General features: G+C 39.0%; 1 protein-coding gene across 5 annotated transcripts in view; it reads right to left on the reverse strand.

The window, feature by feature from the left end:
- acap2b (ArfGAP with coiled-coil, ankyrin repeat and PH domains 2b) overlaps window positions 1-17,898 on the reverse strand; it is a 40,528-nt gene that overhangs the window by 17,401 nt on the left and 5,229 nt on the right. For all 5 annotated transcript variants that reach the window (XM_089001385.1, XM_089001386.1, XM_089001389.1 and 2 more), the window contains exons 2-8: window positions 11,693-11,750; window positions 9,584-9,703; window positions 8,799-8,852; window positions 5,886-5,944; window positions 4,107-4,290; window positions 2,325-2,369; window positions 2,146-2,241 (exon numbers count right to left, since the gene is read on the reverse strand). In XM_089001385.1, the coding sequence (XP_088857511.1) occupies window positions 2,146-2,241; window positions 2,325-2,369; window positions 4,107-4,290; window positions 5,886-5,944; window positions 8,799-8,852; window positions 9,584-9,703; window positions 11,693-11,750 (616 nt within the window). The remainder of the gene's footprint in view (window positions 1-2,145; window positions 2,242-2,324; window positions 2,370-4,106; window positions 4,291-5,885; window positions 5,945-8,798; window positions 8,853-9,583; window positions 9,704-11,692; window positions 11,751-17,898) is intronic.

The following is a 17,898-nucleotide window of genomic DNA, read 5'->3' on the forward strand; positions in this document are numbered from 1 at the left end:
TCATTTTCAATCAACAGCTTGAGGCAAAAAGACCGATGGAACAGACAGATGGAATTTACTGCTTAAATTCTTATTTCTGAAATGCACGATTAATCAGAATAGCATTTGTAGACTAGTCAGGGAGTATTGAACATATTTTTGTAAAGAACATTTTTGTGTTGACCTGAAAAAAGTTGCTTTGTTTTTTTGGGGGAGGTTTGCCTGTTGCTTTGTTTAAGCAGGAAATGGGTGGACGGGAGAGGAGCAGTATGATAGCATCAGATGGGAAATATTTTCCTGCTGTCACAACCATAACAACAAGTCCAGTCCAGTCCAGATTGTCTATCTACATACATTTCAGTCAAAGGCGTGTGAAGCTCCTTACATCCCTTCAGAGAGTGACTCGCCTGGAATGTCTAATGTTTTATGGTTACAAACAAACCAATTTTCATAATGACAACACTGAATTCAACCCCTATGCCAACACAAGCATGACTGCTTTGGCCATAGTAAAACGGCAGATGAATTTCCTCGTGCTGTATCTTCACCCATCCACAATAACATAAATAGAATTAAGCAGATTTTTTTTTGGACTGTATTTTCTTGGTTCTTAGTCATACATCGGCAACAGACCTGCTGACAGCTCTTCCACACCTCCCTGCATAGCCGCTCCACTTTCTTCAGCTTCATGATAGAAGAAGGGTAAGTCGTCTTGTCCTTGCTTAACTGTTTGGCTGCTGATTCTCCCCCTTTGTCACTTTCACCCAAATCGAAGCTCAGTGTGTACGTAGCTTTTCGGATTCACTCAACATGGTTACGTTTCATGGTTGACTTGTTCCTCTCCCAATTTTCCTGTTCTGTCCTTTGACTCTCAAAGCCATGTGTTTCCATGTGTGCCTCTTCCTTCTGCGTCCATCACTGTGGAAGATTACACTCCGCCTCTCATGTCTCAACAAAAGCTTGTATTTTCCTGATACCGTTTTCTCTTATGAAGGATGGTTCCAATTTCAGCACATGATATTCAAAAACCACACTTCTGTCATCACTCGAGGCTAGAAGAATATTGTTGAAACTCTTCAGACTTCCTTCACAAGTAAGCCTTGGCTTTCGTTACCACAAAAACACTTGTTAGTCAGTGCTTCTATGAAAAAAATATAACCTTTCATTCTTTTCTTACTCCTTCACTTGATAAAAAAAAATATTTTAGATTTTTCTTTTCCTGGTGTAGTCTCAGAACCATCCGCTAACAATTCACAAAACTTCAACAGGTTTCTTGGGTTTCTCCACTTCCTTCTCTCAGCTGAGTCAAAACTCTAGTGAGACTGACGGTGGGAAAATACATCTCAAGCCTTCCAGTTGCCTTCTTCCTCATTTTGTTTATATCACCATCTCAGTCACACATGGGCAAAGAGGGAGGGCTGTTTATTATAGGATGCACACAGATTCATTTCACTGACAACAAAGAATTCAAATAATACCACGACAAACTAAGGGCCTCATATTTTCAAGAACCCCAATAATATATCTCTGTCTCAGAAACAAATTCAAATGAGTCTGTGAACAGAAATGCAGTTATAATAAAACTACAATCCCCTCCTCTTCCACCCAAAAACATAAGAATGAATGTTGATCCACCGCAGGGAAATGGAATGTAAACATTTTTTATTGTGAGTCTGCTGGTTCACTTGGCATAGCTCCAAGTCTGCATGAGATCTCTTGTACACACTGTTGATTGCCCCTTTTAAGTACAGTATTACATTAAACTTGCAAGTATACTTCTGCACCTCTGCTTAAAAACAATATAAGTCATGCTGTTGTTTTCATCCATTGCGATCCCCAGTAATTATTATACAGCTCAGGTAGCACAACAATTTGTGGAGCGCAATGGATGCACAGTGTTCAGCACTGAACATCCACAAAGAAGACAACCATGCTCCAAAAATGAAATGTCTCACTTTAATGTAACTATGGTACTGATAAGCAAACCATGGTGAGTGAGATAGGTACCACCACGCAATAAGGATCGTGAAAACATACACGATGAAAGGAGTAAAATGGGGTTTGGGGGTCTCTTCCGTAGCCGAGAACAATATACCTGTATCTAAGGCACATGAATATTGCATGTACTGCACGTCTGTGAGTGTGTGTGGGTTTCTTGCACTCTACCTGTCCCCCAAGCTGTTTCATTAGTGGCTGTAACTCACTGAAGAGGTCATAGCCTTGGTGGAAAAAAGTCAGGTGGGCATACATGAAGGACAGCATCTGTGGTGGGGACAGTTATTATCCATTGAACCAAAAAAGGAAGTCTCTCTGGATCTTGAAATGGTAGAAGGTTCTGTACGTACAGATTTGAGGATCTCTGATCTTCTCTTGGACTGTAGCACATTAATCTGAAAAAATATATAATAATACTCATAAAACCGAAAATATTGAGGCAGCATCAAGTGGTTGTGATTGAGAACACAAATGTGTTTTTATACTGACACCAGGGGGAGCTCTGTATGATGGCAGATGATATTGATGTCACAAACTGCTGCAAATGTTTGCCATAAACCATGTCTAGATCCTCATATTCTATTACTTTCTCCCCCTTTACGCATTCTTCACTATGTTTACGAAAATAATGGAATAAGATAAGAAAACATTTATTCGTCTCACAATGGAGAAATTCCCGGTTTACAGCAGCTAAGTTATGAAAGGATGAAGTTACAATAACAAAGGTGCATCATTTTGAAGTCATAATAACATAACTAACAAAATAATTCAACACAACACATAAGACACAGTCAATCAATCGTTCAATGTGAACGACTTTTCTGCATACTCTTTGTTGTATGAAGCAGTTATAGATTAAACAGGAGAGGATCAATGTGTCCCTTTCACCAGTGAATCAGGGAAGTCATGCTGAAAATGTCTGCTACAAGCCAAGTTTTGAAAGCTAACTAGCAGCTGTAGTGCCCATTGACAAAAAAAAGTAGATGGATGTATGTTTCCATCGCCATGACATATTCCGAGCATGATTTCTCACTCGTATTAGTAAACACTACAACTTCAACAAAATGAATACCTATCATGCGGTAGAGTGCAGTATTTCATATTTAGTGAGATCAAACACATCTGAGGCTCATTCTTCCGTGTTCTAACTTCAGCATGTAAAACCCTGACTCAACAAACTGAGCTTTGAACTCAAATCCATGACTGCTAGTACTTGCATTTTCAGAGCGTCTGGTTAAGAAGATATGCATGCCACTACTTATTTGTGTCATTTTAAAAGAAAATTAATCTCCATAGATACATTTATTTATTGGCCTTCAAATAAGATCTTGATTAACTCATTCTCTGCCATTTACAAATTTATTCGGGAATTGAAAACATGACGGGGAGTGCCATTCCTGAATTTGTTCTAGTTTTGTTTTTTTTGTTCGGGGGCCGATAAAGCGCTGGCCATGGCCTCTGGCAATGTTTTTTAACTTTGCACAAGGGGCAGCATTTCCCTTTTTTCCATGTTAGCACTTTGTTCCCACTTCAGCTTTTGTTAAAGCCTTATATAAACCAATATGTATGTATTGCATTGTATTTTGGACAGCCACCCTCATTTCAAGCTCATATAACTCCTGATCCATATAATTTAGGAATTAACTCATATTTTTCTGATGAAAGAAGAGAATCTGAGGTGTATTATTTATATTAATATAGATTTTTTTGTTCTTTCTCATTTTTTTCTGCAAGCCCTCACTTCAACCACTTCAACCATTTCTTGTTGTTTGTTTTTGCATTACTACATTACGTCACTTTATATACGTCACTACCTCACTTTACATACGTCACTACCTCACTTTACATACGTCACTACCTCACTTTACATACGACACTACCTCACTTTACATTCAGAAATTACATGTATTGTCTGTTGTCAATTGTATGTATTTTTTAGCCACGTTATTAGTGCCTTGCACGTTGGGTCCGAGAGGACATTAATTTCATTTGTGCTGTATGTCATGCATATTAGCATATTTGACAATAAAGCTGACCTTGATATTAATATGCTTTCAGAGAAAACCGTCTTAATAATTTGATTTCTTGTCAGTGAAAAATCACATTGTCGATGAGTTATCATACCACTGTACCTGCAAAACATAGTCGAGAACGATGTGTCGGAAGCACTTGCGCGTGGCAGTAAGGATGTTGGTAGCCTCTTCCACTTCATGCTGCTTGTTGCGGGGAGCCTGGGCGTTTTTGATCAGTGCTGCTTCCTTTTCTTCACTTACTTTGTCAAACTGCTTCTTGGCTTCTTTAAACTTACGTAGGTCACTGACAATTGAATAGGGTGGAAAGACAGGTAGAGTTTTAGGTGGTTTTGCCAAGGTTTTCGAAAAAAGGCAAGTGAAAGTAAAACTTGAAATGAAGCCAAGTTGTCATTAATTTTAACCCAATGGTTAAACACTGATTAAATATTCGCAAAGAGCCCATGCAGTCTTTCATGAAAATAATGAAGCCGTGTGTCTAAGCGTGTCGGCAGTGCACACACTTAAAACATTCTCGTGTCTTTGGGTTTTGAGAGATTAAGTCATATTTGAATCTTTCAAAGTAGTGGGTAATTATGGAGAACCGCACTTCCCTGTTTTATCATAAAAGGCATATGACTACTGATGTGGGTGTTAAACTCTGGCGAGCCAGGGGCAAAAAAGGCTAATTCTTAAAAATGCAATTAATTTGGGTTAAGATATCTTGCTTCTTCAAAGTACAAACTTATCCGCAGTGCTAAATTTGGATTATAAATCTCCATGGAAAAACACGGAGAGGGGGGGAAATAATTTTGCAACCTCCGTCAGCTCTTTAAGTATACTATCTAACCTCAAATTTTTTCCGACTTGGCTGCAGAATGCCAAATAATGTATCACCATTTATAAAATATATCATCCACAACACGAACCACGAGCACTGGAGCCCCGCAGGGATGCGTCCTCTCTCCATTGCTCTTCTCTCTCTACACAAACGACTGCACCTCAACGCACCCAGCTGTCAAATTCATAAAGTTCGCAGACGACACCACGGTCATCGGTCTCATCAAAGACGGCGACGAGTCTGCGTACCGACAACAAGTGGAGCAGCTGGAGCTCTGGTGCAGCCGTCACAACCTGGAGCTGAACACGCTCAAGACAGTTGAGATGATCGTGGACTTCAGGAAACATCCATCACCACAGCTACCCCTCACACTATCCAACTGCCTTGTGTCAACCGTTGAGACCTTCAAGTTTCTGGGAATCACAGTCTCCCAGGACATGAAGTGGGAGGTCAACACCAACTCTATTCTGAAAAAGGCCCAACAGAGAATGTACTTCCTGAGGCTGCTAAAGAAGCATGGCCTGCCACAGGAGGTGCTGCAACATTTCTACACGGCTGTCATCGAATCCATCCTGTGTTCTTCCATCACCGTTTGGTTCGGGGCCGCCACAAAAATGGACAAAATCCGACTTCAACGGACAGTTAGGACGGCGGAAAAAATCATTGGCACCGCCCTACCCACTCTCGAGGACTTGCACACTGCAAGAATCTGAACAAGGGCGCGGAAAATCCGACTGGACCCTCCGCACCCTGCCCACCACCTTTTCCAGCTACTCCCCTCAGGCAGGCGCTACCGATCCATGCGCACCAAATCCAGCAGACATTTAAACAGCTTCTTCCCCCAAGCCATTAACTCTTTGAACTCTTCAACAGTAGCCAAAATGGAACTGTATAGTGCCACTTAGCAGTTTTTTTGACGACGATACTAGTGCAGCGTGTTCTACCGGAAACAAATTCCTTGTGTGTCCTACATACTTGGCAATAAAGATGATTCTGATTCTGAGAATGCCAAATAATGTATCACCATTTATAACATAAATGAGCAATATTTGAATACTCACTCTTTTACAAATGTTTGAAGTTGGGTCTTGATAGATCGCTGGGCTTGATCGAATAGTATCTGCACAGTATAAAAGATCATGTCATTTACATGAACAAGAGTTGCTTGCAACAGTTGTTCAGAGAGTCCCGAAGATCAAAGTAAGCATTTATTTAGCAGGTGATAATATGCTTGGCAAGTAGTGGTGCTCTGATCGATCAATATCCGATCATGATTTCAGTCGAGAAGTATGTGATCAGTATCTGTCATTTGGGAGATGTTAAGTTGGCATCCTGCAAAAAATGGCACAAAATGATCCCTCATGAGGATAGTCCTTTAAAACGCTTACAATACAGTGACATTGAAATAAACATTTGGTGGAAAGTGGTGAGGTAGAAACTTAAAAGAAGGCAGATGGATCAGTACATCAAACAGCAGCTAAAGCAGCCCACAAAGGGCGCGCCTGTATGACCGTGACAGTCAGAAGGTGAAACAATTAACCCAAAGAATACTATAATTCAAATGAAATCCCAGATTTCAGTCAGTTATTTTATCCAAATTATATTTTCGCATTGATTTTCAATTTTGTTTGGTCATTCGGTTTAATTCTAATCAAAATATAAGTAGACATGTAAACCTGGCAAGTGATTAATTTTGTGTAGAATCAACTTTAAATTTCTTCTTTATACATTTAAAGCTATCCATAACCTTGCGCCCCCATACCTATCTGACCATCAAATTTGTATTCCCTCAGATCCTCTTCCTCCCTCCACCTCTGTGTGCCCTCTCCTGTAAAATGTCTTTGAAAGGCGCTTAAAATGTAATGTATTATTATTATTATTATTATTATTATTTGCAAATAAATCACAATTTGCTGAGGAAAATAATCATCAACCCCTATTTTCCAACATGTTCGGGACCGAACCAGTAACTGAATCAAAATGTGTTTGTGCATTTTTGAATTGGTAATTTCAAATAATATCCAGTTCTTGACAAAAATAATTCATTTTAATCTGATTAATCCAACAACAAAAAAATCTAAAAATACAACAATGAAAAAAGACCCAATTTGCAGCTTCAAAATAATTTTTTGTATGTACAGCTAATCCATGTGATCATTTTTGGTATTGGCAAATCAAATGGGACTCACATTGGCAAGTCACTACTTCTGCATGCCTGACAAAACATTTTTGTTAATTGTGACACACAAGCACTTCACTCTTGTTATGGATTCGATGCAATTTGGAAAGTAGAGAAGACAATACAAGCAGTGTGGCAAGTAGATGCTCCTATTGTAAAACAAAGCACTGTTTGAGTTCATGTGCTTTAAAAGATCGCTGAGTGGCAACAATCGCTCTTGAGAATCAGCTGACGTGACCAGCGCTTCCTCAACAGACTCACACACATCTGAAACTTTTGATCAATTTAAAAGAACAGTTTTAAAGAACTGGGTCAATTATTTGAAAATTTATTGTGTTGAATAATAGTGGTGTGTCTGTCTAAGCTCTCAGTCGTACAGGAGTGGTCCATCGATGAAAAGGTTTCTTCAGCGGTCATCTGTACTTCTTTGAAGGTGGCGGATGTTTCGCTTCTTATCCAAGAAACTTAGTCAGCAAACTAAAGTCTTACTGGTAGTTTAGGCCCTATATAAATATCCCTACTGTCCTGACATGGCGGTGCCGGACTCTGCTATGATAGGTCCCTGCTCTCAGGTTGGGGGGAGCAGAGGACTACTCCCTGCAGCTGCTCCACTGATAGTTCCTATCGTTCTGACTAACGACTGGCCTGATTGCCCCACTTCGACCGGTATCACCTCATCAGTATTACTAATCCTATGTTGCCTAAGCAGGCTATTGTATGAACAATCCAAATTGAACCTCACCCCACCAAACCGGTTTAATGAAGGATTTAGTTGTTTTATGAAAATCGTTTCTTTTGCTCCCCTTTCAAACCAACTATCAAAGTCAAAGTCAAAAAGTCAAAGTCAGCTTTATTGTCAAATATGCTAATATGCATGACATACAGCACAGATGAAATTACTGTGCTCTCAGACCCAGCGTGCAAGGCACTTATAATGACTTTAGCAAACATAATAAACATGAAAATACCAATTTGCACTATGAACTATGTTCTTTCGCTAAGATTTTAACCTCATTGTCGTCAAATGAGTGGTTGCTAGCTTTTAGGTGCATATGTACTGCCGATTGAGGCCCACTAGTATTATCCCTGCGATGTTGATAAAGTATTTTTTTGAGAATGTGTTTAGTCTCCCCAATGTACTGCTTTTTACAATTTTCATTCTAACAATATATTGAATAAACTACATTACTTTGTTTGTCATTTGGCAAAAATTAGTGCATCCAAAAGATGGCTGCCAAATGAAAACAAAGTAATGTAGTTTATTCAATACATTGTAAGAATGAAAATTGTAAAGAGCAGTACATTGGGGAGACTAAACAAATTCTCAAAAAAAGACTTTATCAACATCGCAGGGATAATACTAGTGGGCCTCAATGATGATCAAATGATTGGCACATCGGCCTTGCAGTGCAGGGGTGCATGGTTCGATTCTGGCTTTCCCTTTGCTGTGTGGAGATTCCATGCTGTTCCTGTGTCTGTGTTGGTTTTCACCGGGTGCTCAGGTTTCCTCCCACATTTCCAAACCATGGATGGCAGGAACACTAAATTGTCCCTAGGTGTGATTGTGAGCGTGTGCGATTGGCTGGGAGTTCAAGGTGTTCACTCGTGAAGATAAGCAGATGGAAGAACGGATGAATGAATGAATAATGGCTGATTATTCAATTCGAGAATGTACTGAAGTCTGACATGCCCATGGAATTCAGATGCAGTTTCATACTGTTGTATCAAGCTCTTTTGTCTTCAGCCAGCTATCGACAAGGAATTTTAACGTGGCGTTTCACATGGATTAACCTACCGTATGATAGTTGATCATCTCTTGAAGGCTTTCAGCAAACTTGGATAGACTGGACTATGGAGAGAAAAAGGGAGAAATGTCAGTATGAAACTAGTCAATCAAAATGAGTAAATGGTGACATAAAAAGCAGCAATAATTTGGCGATTCTAACACATTGCTATTCCTCAATCAAATACAAACGAATCATAATATTGCATTTACTTTTGTGAATTGGACATGCGGACCAGACGCCTGCTACTTGTTGGGTGACAACAAATTCACAGCATTCCGGGATATAAAACAAGTTTATTTCGTGTTTTTGCTCAATTGAGTCAAACATATTTGTCACATCTCGTCGCCGTCCTGGGCGCGCCCCGCCCCTCCTGTCACCTCCTCCACTGCTCCCTGGAGACGGCCCCTCCCATCTTCACGCACATGGGTTCCCACAGCTGTGTGTCATTTCCTTGATTGATTTGCCTTCTGACTATATTTGCCGATAGCACAATACCGTCTCCGTCGGAGCGTTCTGAAAGCCACCCGTGTTACTTCCGTGCCGTTACCGATCTCTCTCACTCACCTCATCCTGCTGTCATTTTTTTCATGTGTGCCTCAGTAAAGACTTTTGTTCACGAGTATCTGTCTCGCCGTGTATTTTGGATCCAACCTCCCCGCTCCCCTTTCGTCACTCGAGCCCTGCCCGCAAGCCTCAAGTGACGTGACAATATTAAGCTTTGATGCAAAAGTTAGATCTTTTGAAATACAGTTTCAGTTTAAAAACACAAGAGTCGAGTCAGATTTGGACTCACCTCGATGACTTCATCTTTGGTAGATTGCAGGGCAAGCTCCCGGATCCCGTTGACAAACTGTTTGTTGGCAGCATTGTAAGCTTTCCCAGCATCTATCATCCCAATACACAATTTCACCAGCTAAAGAAAGAAAACATTGTGAAAGCATGAAAATTAGGTATCATTTTTGAATTTAATAATGTAGTATCATGGATGAGTCCAAAACATTGTTAGCTTCTTATTAAAAAGGAACTTGCTTTGTTTTCCTTCTCAGTCATGGGGGAACAGAGATAATTTCACATTATGTAACCGTAAACAGAGCTTGGCCATACACCATACTCTCCCACGGAGATGTCTGAGCAAAAATGAAAGAAACAATCATGCATCCATTTTCTGTGCCAATTCACAGCTTGCCTTGTTCTCATATCAGCATAAGCTGCATTAAATTGTTTCAGAATTGTATAACTACAGTAAAGTCTCGTTATATCGATATTCAAGGGAGTCCGAAAAAATATCGATATAACCGGGACTATCGATATATCCGACCCCGTTTGCATGTAATTTTCTCCGTGCGTGCATAGAAATAGTATCGATATAACCGGGACTATCGATATATCCGATATCGATATAACGAGACTTTACTGTACCTTTCTCTTAGGTGGGTTCATCTATCCATTTTCTATTGTTTAAGGGTCAAGGATACCTAGAACCTGTGCAAGGTAGCTGGTGAGAGAGTACACTGATCATCAGTCAATCATGGGGCACACATGGGAAGCATTTGCAAACTACACATGCCTCATATTTGAATGTCTTCTTGCTAAATTTTGAAAAGGTTTCTAATTGCTCAACTCCTTCCTTCTACCAACTATAAGCTACAAGCTCTGCAAGGATTGACTGTGTGAGCAAATGCCCGGTTGGACACACTGGCGAGGGGTGACAATATGGTAAGGTGTTAAAAATAAACAGAATAATTAACAGGGAGAAATTGTTAGTGCCTCGGGAGAATTTACAAACAATTATGAGAATGTAATCCTATTGTATCGGCTCGTTTTAAGTGTGTTACGACATGTGAATGTGTAGTCGCCACCCTTCAAAACACACACACAAACACACGCACGCACGTGCGCAAACACACCCACACACAGGCACACACTCTAACAGACACTCCTACTCTCCAGTAGATTCTTCCTCTTTATAGCATGAAGGGAAGTGCAGGCTGCACTGAGTCACAGAGGAGGAGAGAGGAGGGAGGAAGAGGAGGAAGAGGAGGGTGAATAAGTCCAGGAACAATGAACATGAATAGTTTAGGCCCAAGGTCTTTCCCTCACTAAACACCGGCATTGCTCTGCTTAGACGACAGATTAAGTTGTTCAATACTGTATAGGGATAACACAAAACCACTCAATATGGAGAATTGGAGTAAAACTAAAAAGGTGAAAAAAGAAAAAAGTAAAATGACAAGTAGGCAAAGGTGTTACTTTTACAATGGTTTTGATTAAAACAAAAATTTTTCAGGCAAGTTTTCAGGGAGTCATATTTTTCAGGCAAATTGCCCTTGAAAGATTGATTTTTCCTTTATACTCATGTGTTATGGGCTCCTCTAATGTGTCTAGACCAATGTTCCCTCTAATTTTTCATGTCTGAGCAGACACACAAGCTCCCTGAGCAACATCAAATGTGTACGCTTTGGCTACATACCAGTATCACACCTGTTGAAAATCTTGGATCATAGCAAGTTACATGGCTTATTAAAAGAATCAAATTACAGCAGCAATTTTTATTAGTTAACTTTTAGTATAACTGATTTGGCCCACTTAAAATAAATAAAGAACAAAAATCTTGTTGTTCATGAGTTGTGCTTATGGGCAGTATGGGCTGGCACATTCGCGCCGTGCTGCTCCGATTGGCTGTGTAGCGTACGTGACCTGTACGGCATTATTGGCTGGACACATGTCACTCATTGAGTTACATTGCAAAATAGGACAAAAACAACAAAACAACAACAACAGCTTTGAGGGAACATTGGTCCAGACACATATTTTTTTGTTTTCCAAAATGTTTTTTTTACATTGAATAAATTGATGAAATAATTGATTCTGAAAATATCAAATAACCCATGGTGGTACTCACTTTGTCGAGCTTCGATTCCAACTCACACACATCCCCCTCCACATCCTCTATGGTAGCTCTGCAGAAGAATGAAATGCAACATTTTTTGCTGAATAGAAATATTAAACAATGCATTGTGAAAAATATTATGACAGTATACTATTATTTTGTTCACTTTTCTAGCATCGGGTTATGTTAGGTTGGATTGGATTGGATTTGCCTTTAATAGTCTCGCAGTGGAGAAATTTACATTTCACAGCATGCATTATTTGTACTACTCGGTGTACCGCATTGCTTTTATGAATTGGATGAGGTCAGTGACAGTCAATGACATAAACGCAGTCAGTCTTTGGGTGCTTGAGTGATATTGGGTAGATTAAGAGCAACAATCTACTATAATAGCAGTGGAACATTTGCCAAACTCCCTGCAGCGGTTGTTTGAGCCGCAACAACAGCCTTCAACATCATCTGGCATCAGAGGCAATCTTGTCTGGTGATCTGATTTTATTAAAGAAACCTTCAATGTGCGGCTTTCAGTGAAAAAATAATATAATACATTATGTACACAAAGCACAGTGACCAAATGCATTGAAAGTGTTGCACTTCCCCAAGCTACCATTGGAATAAATCGATGAAAAGGTTTGTTCAGCCGTCATCTGTACTTCTTTCAAAGTACCTCTACGACTGAGAGCTTACACAGACGCATTGGAATAAATGTATTCAAAAAATGGCTGACTCAAAACTACTCTTCTCTACAAGAATCCTTCTGTCGTTGACACACACTAAATGTCAACAGTTCCGGACCAAAACATGCTGCGACAATGACCTCAAAGCTTGTGAATGTACTGCGACCAGGAATGTAGGCAAAACAGCTATCACATGGATTTAATGTGAAAAACATGCACCAACAGTATGTGAAGCTGAGGTCAACTATACCTAGTGCAACCGTGGAAACTTGCAAATAAATTCATTTGGCCGATTATGTGACATAATTACTGACAAATATTTAGATACACTATACCTCTAGCTATTATGAACCAAGTGTCCTTGAGAGTTTTGAAAGGTACTTAGAAATTAAATGTATTATTATTATTAATACATAGAAAAAAACATTTTAATTCTACTAGTTCAGCGGTTCTTAACCTTTTTAGAGGTACCAAACACAATCAGTCAACATGCACATTCACCAAACCCTTTATGAGTAAATAAAATATCTATTTTTGACAAAATAAAGATCTACAGTATATTAAAAAAACATTTATTAAAAACTGAAAACAACTATATATATATATATATATATACAGTAAAGTCTCGTTATATCGATATTCAAGGGAGTCCGAAAAAATATCGATATAACCGGGACTATCGATATATCCGACCCTGTTTGCATGTAATTTTCTCCGTGCGTGCATAGAAATAGTATCGATATAACCGGGACTATCGATATATCCGATATCGATATAATGAGACTTTACTGTGTGTGTGTGTGTGTGTGTGTGTGTGTGTGTGTGTGTGTGTGTGTGTGTGTGTGTGTATATATATATATATATATATATATATATATATATATATATATATATATATATATATATATATATTTTTACATGTTTTTAATTGCACCACGTACTATCACGATAGTCACACATTGATGACTACATTTCTCACAGCACTTATTGGACAAAGCAATGTCATGTGATCATATGCAGCAGTGATGGCCGAGTGGCAGTTCATAACTAATGATATTTAATCATTTTTAAATAGGCAACATGATTGACGACATAGGCATATGATTGCATTTCCTTGACTTGAAGTAATTGCAGGATACATTTTTAAAATACAATCCTTATTTATTTTGATGTCAATTAAATGTCATTTTTTCCTGATGGGTTAAGACCACGATGTGCCTCATGTGGGTTGCAGTAGAACCAAATGAAGGCTTTCAAAAGACTTTCAAACCTAAAACTTCAAAAGGCTGTGCAACTTCTTATTTGTTGCAGCGTTTTTGTTTTTTTTTAACATTGAGAAATTAGGTATTTTGCAGTAAGTGCAAAACATGTTTGGCAAAACATCTGACTCCAGCACAAGGGGGAAAAAAGACAAAAAGGGGCCAGCAAAGGTAGCTGCAGCAAGGCACACAATTGCAACACACTTCTTTCTAATTCCATTATAATGAACTGAATTCGGTTTTGTGACAGGCTATGCAAGGTTTCCATTTCAGAAGTATCATAACAAAAAGCCAGCAGCAGTTTAGTGGAAGCTCACTACAGTACACAGAATACAGTCTTCTACCTATGAAACTTGAACTTTTTTTCTCTAAGAAAAAACAAATGAGAAAATATTGTATAGAGATATATTGTAGAGAGATATTGTAGTTAGAAAGCTGGCTTGTGAGGTTTGGGCTAGGTCTAGATAAAGATTGAGATGTTGTTTGATGTAGTCAACCGTCCATTGAAAGGGGAAAAATGCCAGCTTTGCAAACCACATGTGCAAGGAAAAGGCCAATTCAGCATTCATGGAACGTTTAGGTCCTGTTCTTTCTAATGAGGTATTTCCTCAAAAAAAAAAAGTGAGATTTTTAAACAATTGGAAAAAAGCGACCATTCCTAAAAAAAATCATAATGAAATCAATCATGAAAAAATGTGTTACTCTCAATGAAGCATGATCTTGCAGTTTCCAACTATACAATTTGAAATGGAAATCAGACCACCCCAGGTAGGTAGAATGTGACAAAAACAAATATGTTGGTTTCAATATAAGAGGGACGGCAAAAGAGACAACAATATAAATCGTGTTGCTTGCTTATTAATGGATGAAGTCAAACGTTTGTCATAATGAGCGTGAATTCAATTGCATCACGTTTGTGTCATTCATTGGTTACTTAAATGTTGCTAATCAATATCCACATTATAGATTGTTAATGGAGGAATTTCCCCATTGTGGGACGAATAAAGGTTTTCTGATTCTGAATGGGTTCTTATGAGGGCCCTGTCTATTTAATCCTATTAAATCCAGAACAAAAACAAGGCACAAAAAGGAATCCCTGTTTGTTTTATGTGAAAGCCAGCGAGTGAATAATAGACCTGTACTGCCATGTTTTGAGCACCAAATTTTGTCTGGCATCCAGTAAAATTGAGTAAGCAGATAACTTCAGACGCTGCCCCTCAGATGAGCAATCAGCATCAACAAAAGGTATTTACATCTGAAATAAAATGTGTTATACAGAAAAGTCGTCTGTTGTGAAAAAAAAATCTTGCTGCAAACATGATTTCGTTGGAGAGAAGTTTCACTATGTGCACTCTGCTTGCAAAATGAGCTTGAAAAACAGGTTTGTCGTGTCAACACAACACAACTGCCACAGTCACCAAAGTTGAGTCTTCAAGCGACCAAGTCAAAACATGATGAGGCTTTTAGGGTGGAGTCTGGCTGCGGGCCCTGGTGACCCGCATCCGGGCAAGGGAAAACAATTACTGTACAGTATTTTAGTATTTTCACTCGTTGCAGCGGCACTGGCCTGGGAGAATAACGAAGGTTAATAAAAAAACTGTCAACGCTGAATTGTGAAAGGAACTCGACAGTATTACAATGAGACCCTGTTGCAAAAATAAATAACAAAATAAAAACAACCCAAACTTGATTATCATGGACAGATAGGTGGGGAAATCGGTGAGTGCAATCCCATGACGGAGATCCTGTAATTGTTTGAAAATGGAGCAGTGATTCTTTGGAGAGGTGTCCTGCTGCTGTAGAATACACTAACGGAGGCTCATCAACCAAACAAAAGCAGGCGAAAAGCAGGAAGATTTGACCAATTCCGTCATACTGTATAACGAAACCCATCCAAATTGGCACCGCAGGTATGCAGTGAGCGCTCAATAATAAAATGAACGAAGGAAGTCGGTGGTAATTAGTTTCCACTTAGCTTGAGTTTCCTTTCTTTGGTTATCATTCTCATATTGTACTCTAATTGGTGGGAAAGCACATGTTCAGGTGTGAGCTAAATGTAAAATCGGATTAGGAAGCATATTAAGCTATTAAATCCACAAATGACATTACTAATTGTATGATATATAACTTCTCCACTGGAAGCATACTCTCACATGACACTACATTAGGTACAGTTGATCAAATGACACAGTGACACTACTTACATGTAAGAAATATTCAAAGAGCTGTGTTTGGCAAGTTAAATCATTAAGTATTACCGGTACTATTGGGGAAGGAGTGGTGGATGCCAGTGCCACAGTATTCCTTAATGAATCAATTAGTTTACATGTATATTAAAACTGAACAACACCTTTTAAACAGGAACATTTAATGACAAATGAGAAGCGCAAAATCATTTTGGCGTTTTTGGCCACGACAATCATCAAGGAGGAGACTGTGCTGAGCGGTTGCACCTTTTCGGCAGCATGAATATGCCAGTACTGTTTTTGAATGGGAGGAATGTCTGAGCCATTTGACTGTCATCGCTGGACAGCTCTGGGGCCATTGTGCTTTTTTGCGCCTGTAATGGGGAGCATCTTCACAACCCCGCTTTGTTCAGCGGAAAGGTCGGTGCTGTTGGACAGTCTGCGGTTGGATGGATGCATGGAAGGATTAAATGATGGTAAATAATGTGAAAAGGACAGTACAATATCGATCATCCAGCAGACATTTAAACAACTTCTTCCCCCAAGTCATTAACTATTTCAACAGTAACCCAAAAAGAACTGCATAGTGCCTCTTTGCAATTTTTTGGTGATGATGCTAGTGCAGCGTGTTCTACTGGAAACAAATTCCTTGTGTGTTATACATAACTGGCAATAAAGATGATTCTGATTCTGATTGCAGGCATGTGGACAGGGTATACTGGGTAATGGGTTGGGACCACTGATCTAGAGTGTTCTTTTTTTGTTTTTAATTTAATTTTTTTGAACAGTTAGAAAAGGGAGAACATGGTCACACTGAGCATCATCTGGTCAAGACATCAAAACAAAACATAGATCACATGACCATCTCAATAAGACGTTTTACATTTCTTGCAATTCTGCTGATGCAATGTCCTGTTCACTATGCCGTATAAGAAAGAAAAGTAAAACAAATAATGAAAAAAAAAATCAGAAAAAAATAATAGTAATACAAATACAAATAATGAATAATAGTAATTATAATAGCAATCATTAACAATTTTGATCTTGAGTGGATTGGGGTTCATAGGTTAACTTAAATATCTTTATAAGCACTTAGGTTGCTGTAAAATTTTCCTAGGTATCCCATAGTCTCTCAAATTTCTCTCGCTCGCCTCGGACAATGAAAGTAATAATTTCACCCACCACCTTAATCCAGTCATTGACTGTTGGGGGTTCTTTTGTTAGCCATATCCTCGTGATTGCTTTCTTGCTTGCTAATAGCACGATGTTGTATATGTATTTCTGGGCAGAATTAAGAATTAAATCAGATTCCAGACCCAGACACAGGGCTTCGAAGGTTGGAGGAACCACTTTTCCCACAATCCTACCCACTGTCATTCTTGTTTCTTTCCAGTATTTGGAGATGACCGGGCATTCCCAAAAAACATGATAATGTGAAGCTTTGTTGTTGCTACAGGTTCTCCAGCAAGCTGTACTTAATCCTTGCGCATGCCCTTGAGCCGGAACTCTAAAAAATCTAATGATGTTCTTCCACCCAAATTCTTTCCAAGAGTGGGAAGATGTACAATTCCATTGCTGTGCTATTGTTCTTTCCCATGCTTCTTGTTGGATTGTAATGCCTCCCTCCGCCGACCATTTGTGCTTTATATATGTTGTTTCTCCTCCTTCCAATTCCTGCAACTCTTCGTATATATTTGATATCATTCCTCTTCCGGGTTTTGACATATATGTTAATAGAAATACCTTAATTAAACCGAAACCACTTTGTTGGACCCATCCTTTATGTAAGTTTCTCTCTAAGTAGTGTCTTAGTTGAAGATATCTATAGAAGTCGTGATTACTCAGTCCATAGTTGTTTCTCAGGTCTTGGAATTGTCGTATCCCTCCTTCCTCAAGGAGGTCTCTGTAAATCTTTATCCCTTTTCCAACCCATTTTTGAAAGCCTGCATCCGTTCTGTATGGTATGAAATCAGAGTCAAATCCAATCCATTTAAAAAGTAAATATGGGCTATTGTCTTTATCTTGTAATATTCCATGCCACACCTTGATTGAAGTTTTGATCCAAGGGTTGACACTTTTAAGATAATTGGTTAATC

Source organism: Hippocampus bargibanti, linkage group LG07 (assembly GCF_051943395.1).
Source record: "Hippocampus bargibanti isolate YZ-2025 linkage group LG07, ASM5194339v1, whole genome shotgun sequence".
Lineage (NCBI taxonomy): Eukaryota > Metazoa > Chordata > Actinopteri > Syngnathiformes > Syngnathidae > Hippocampus > Hippocampus bargibanti.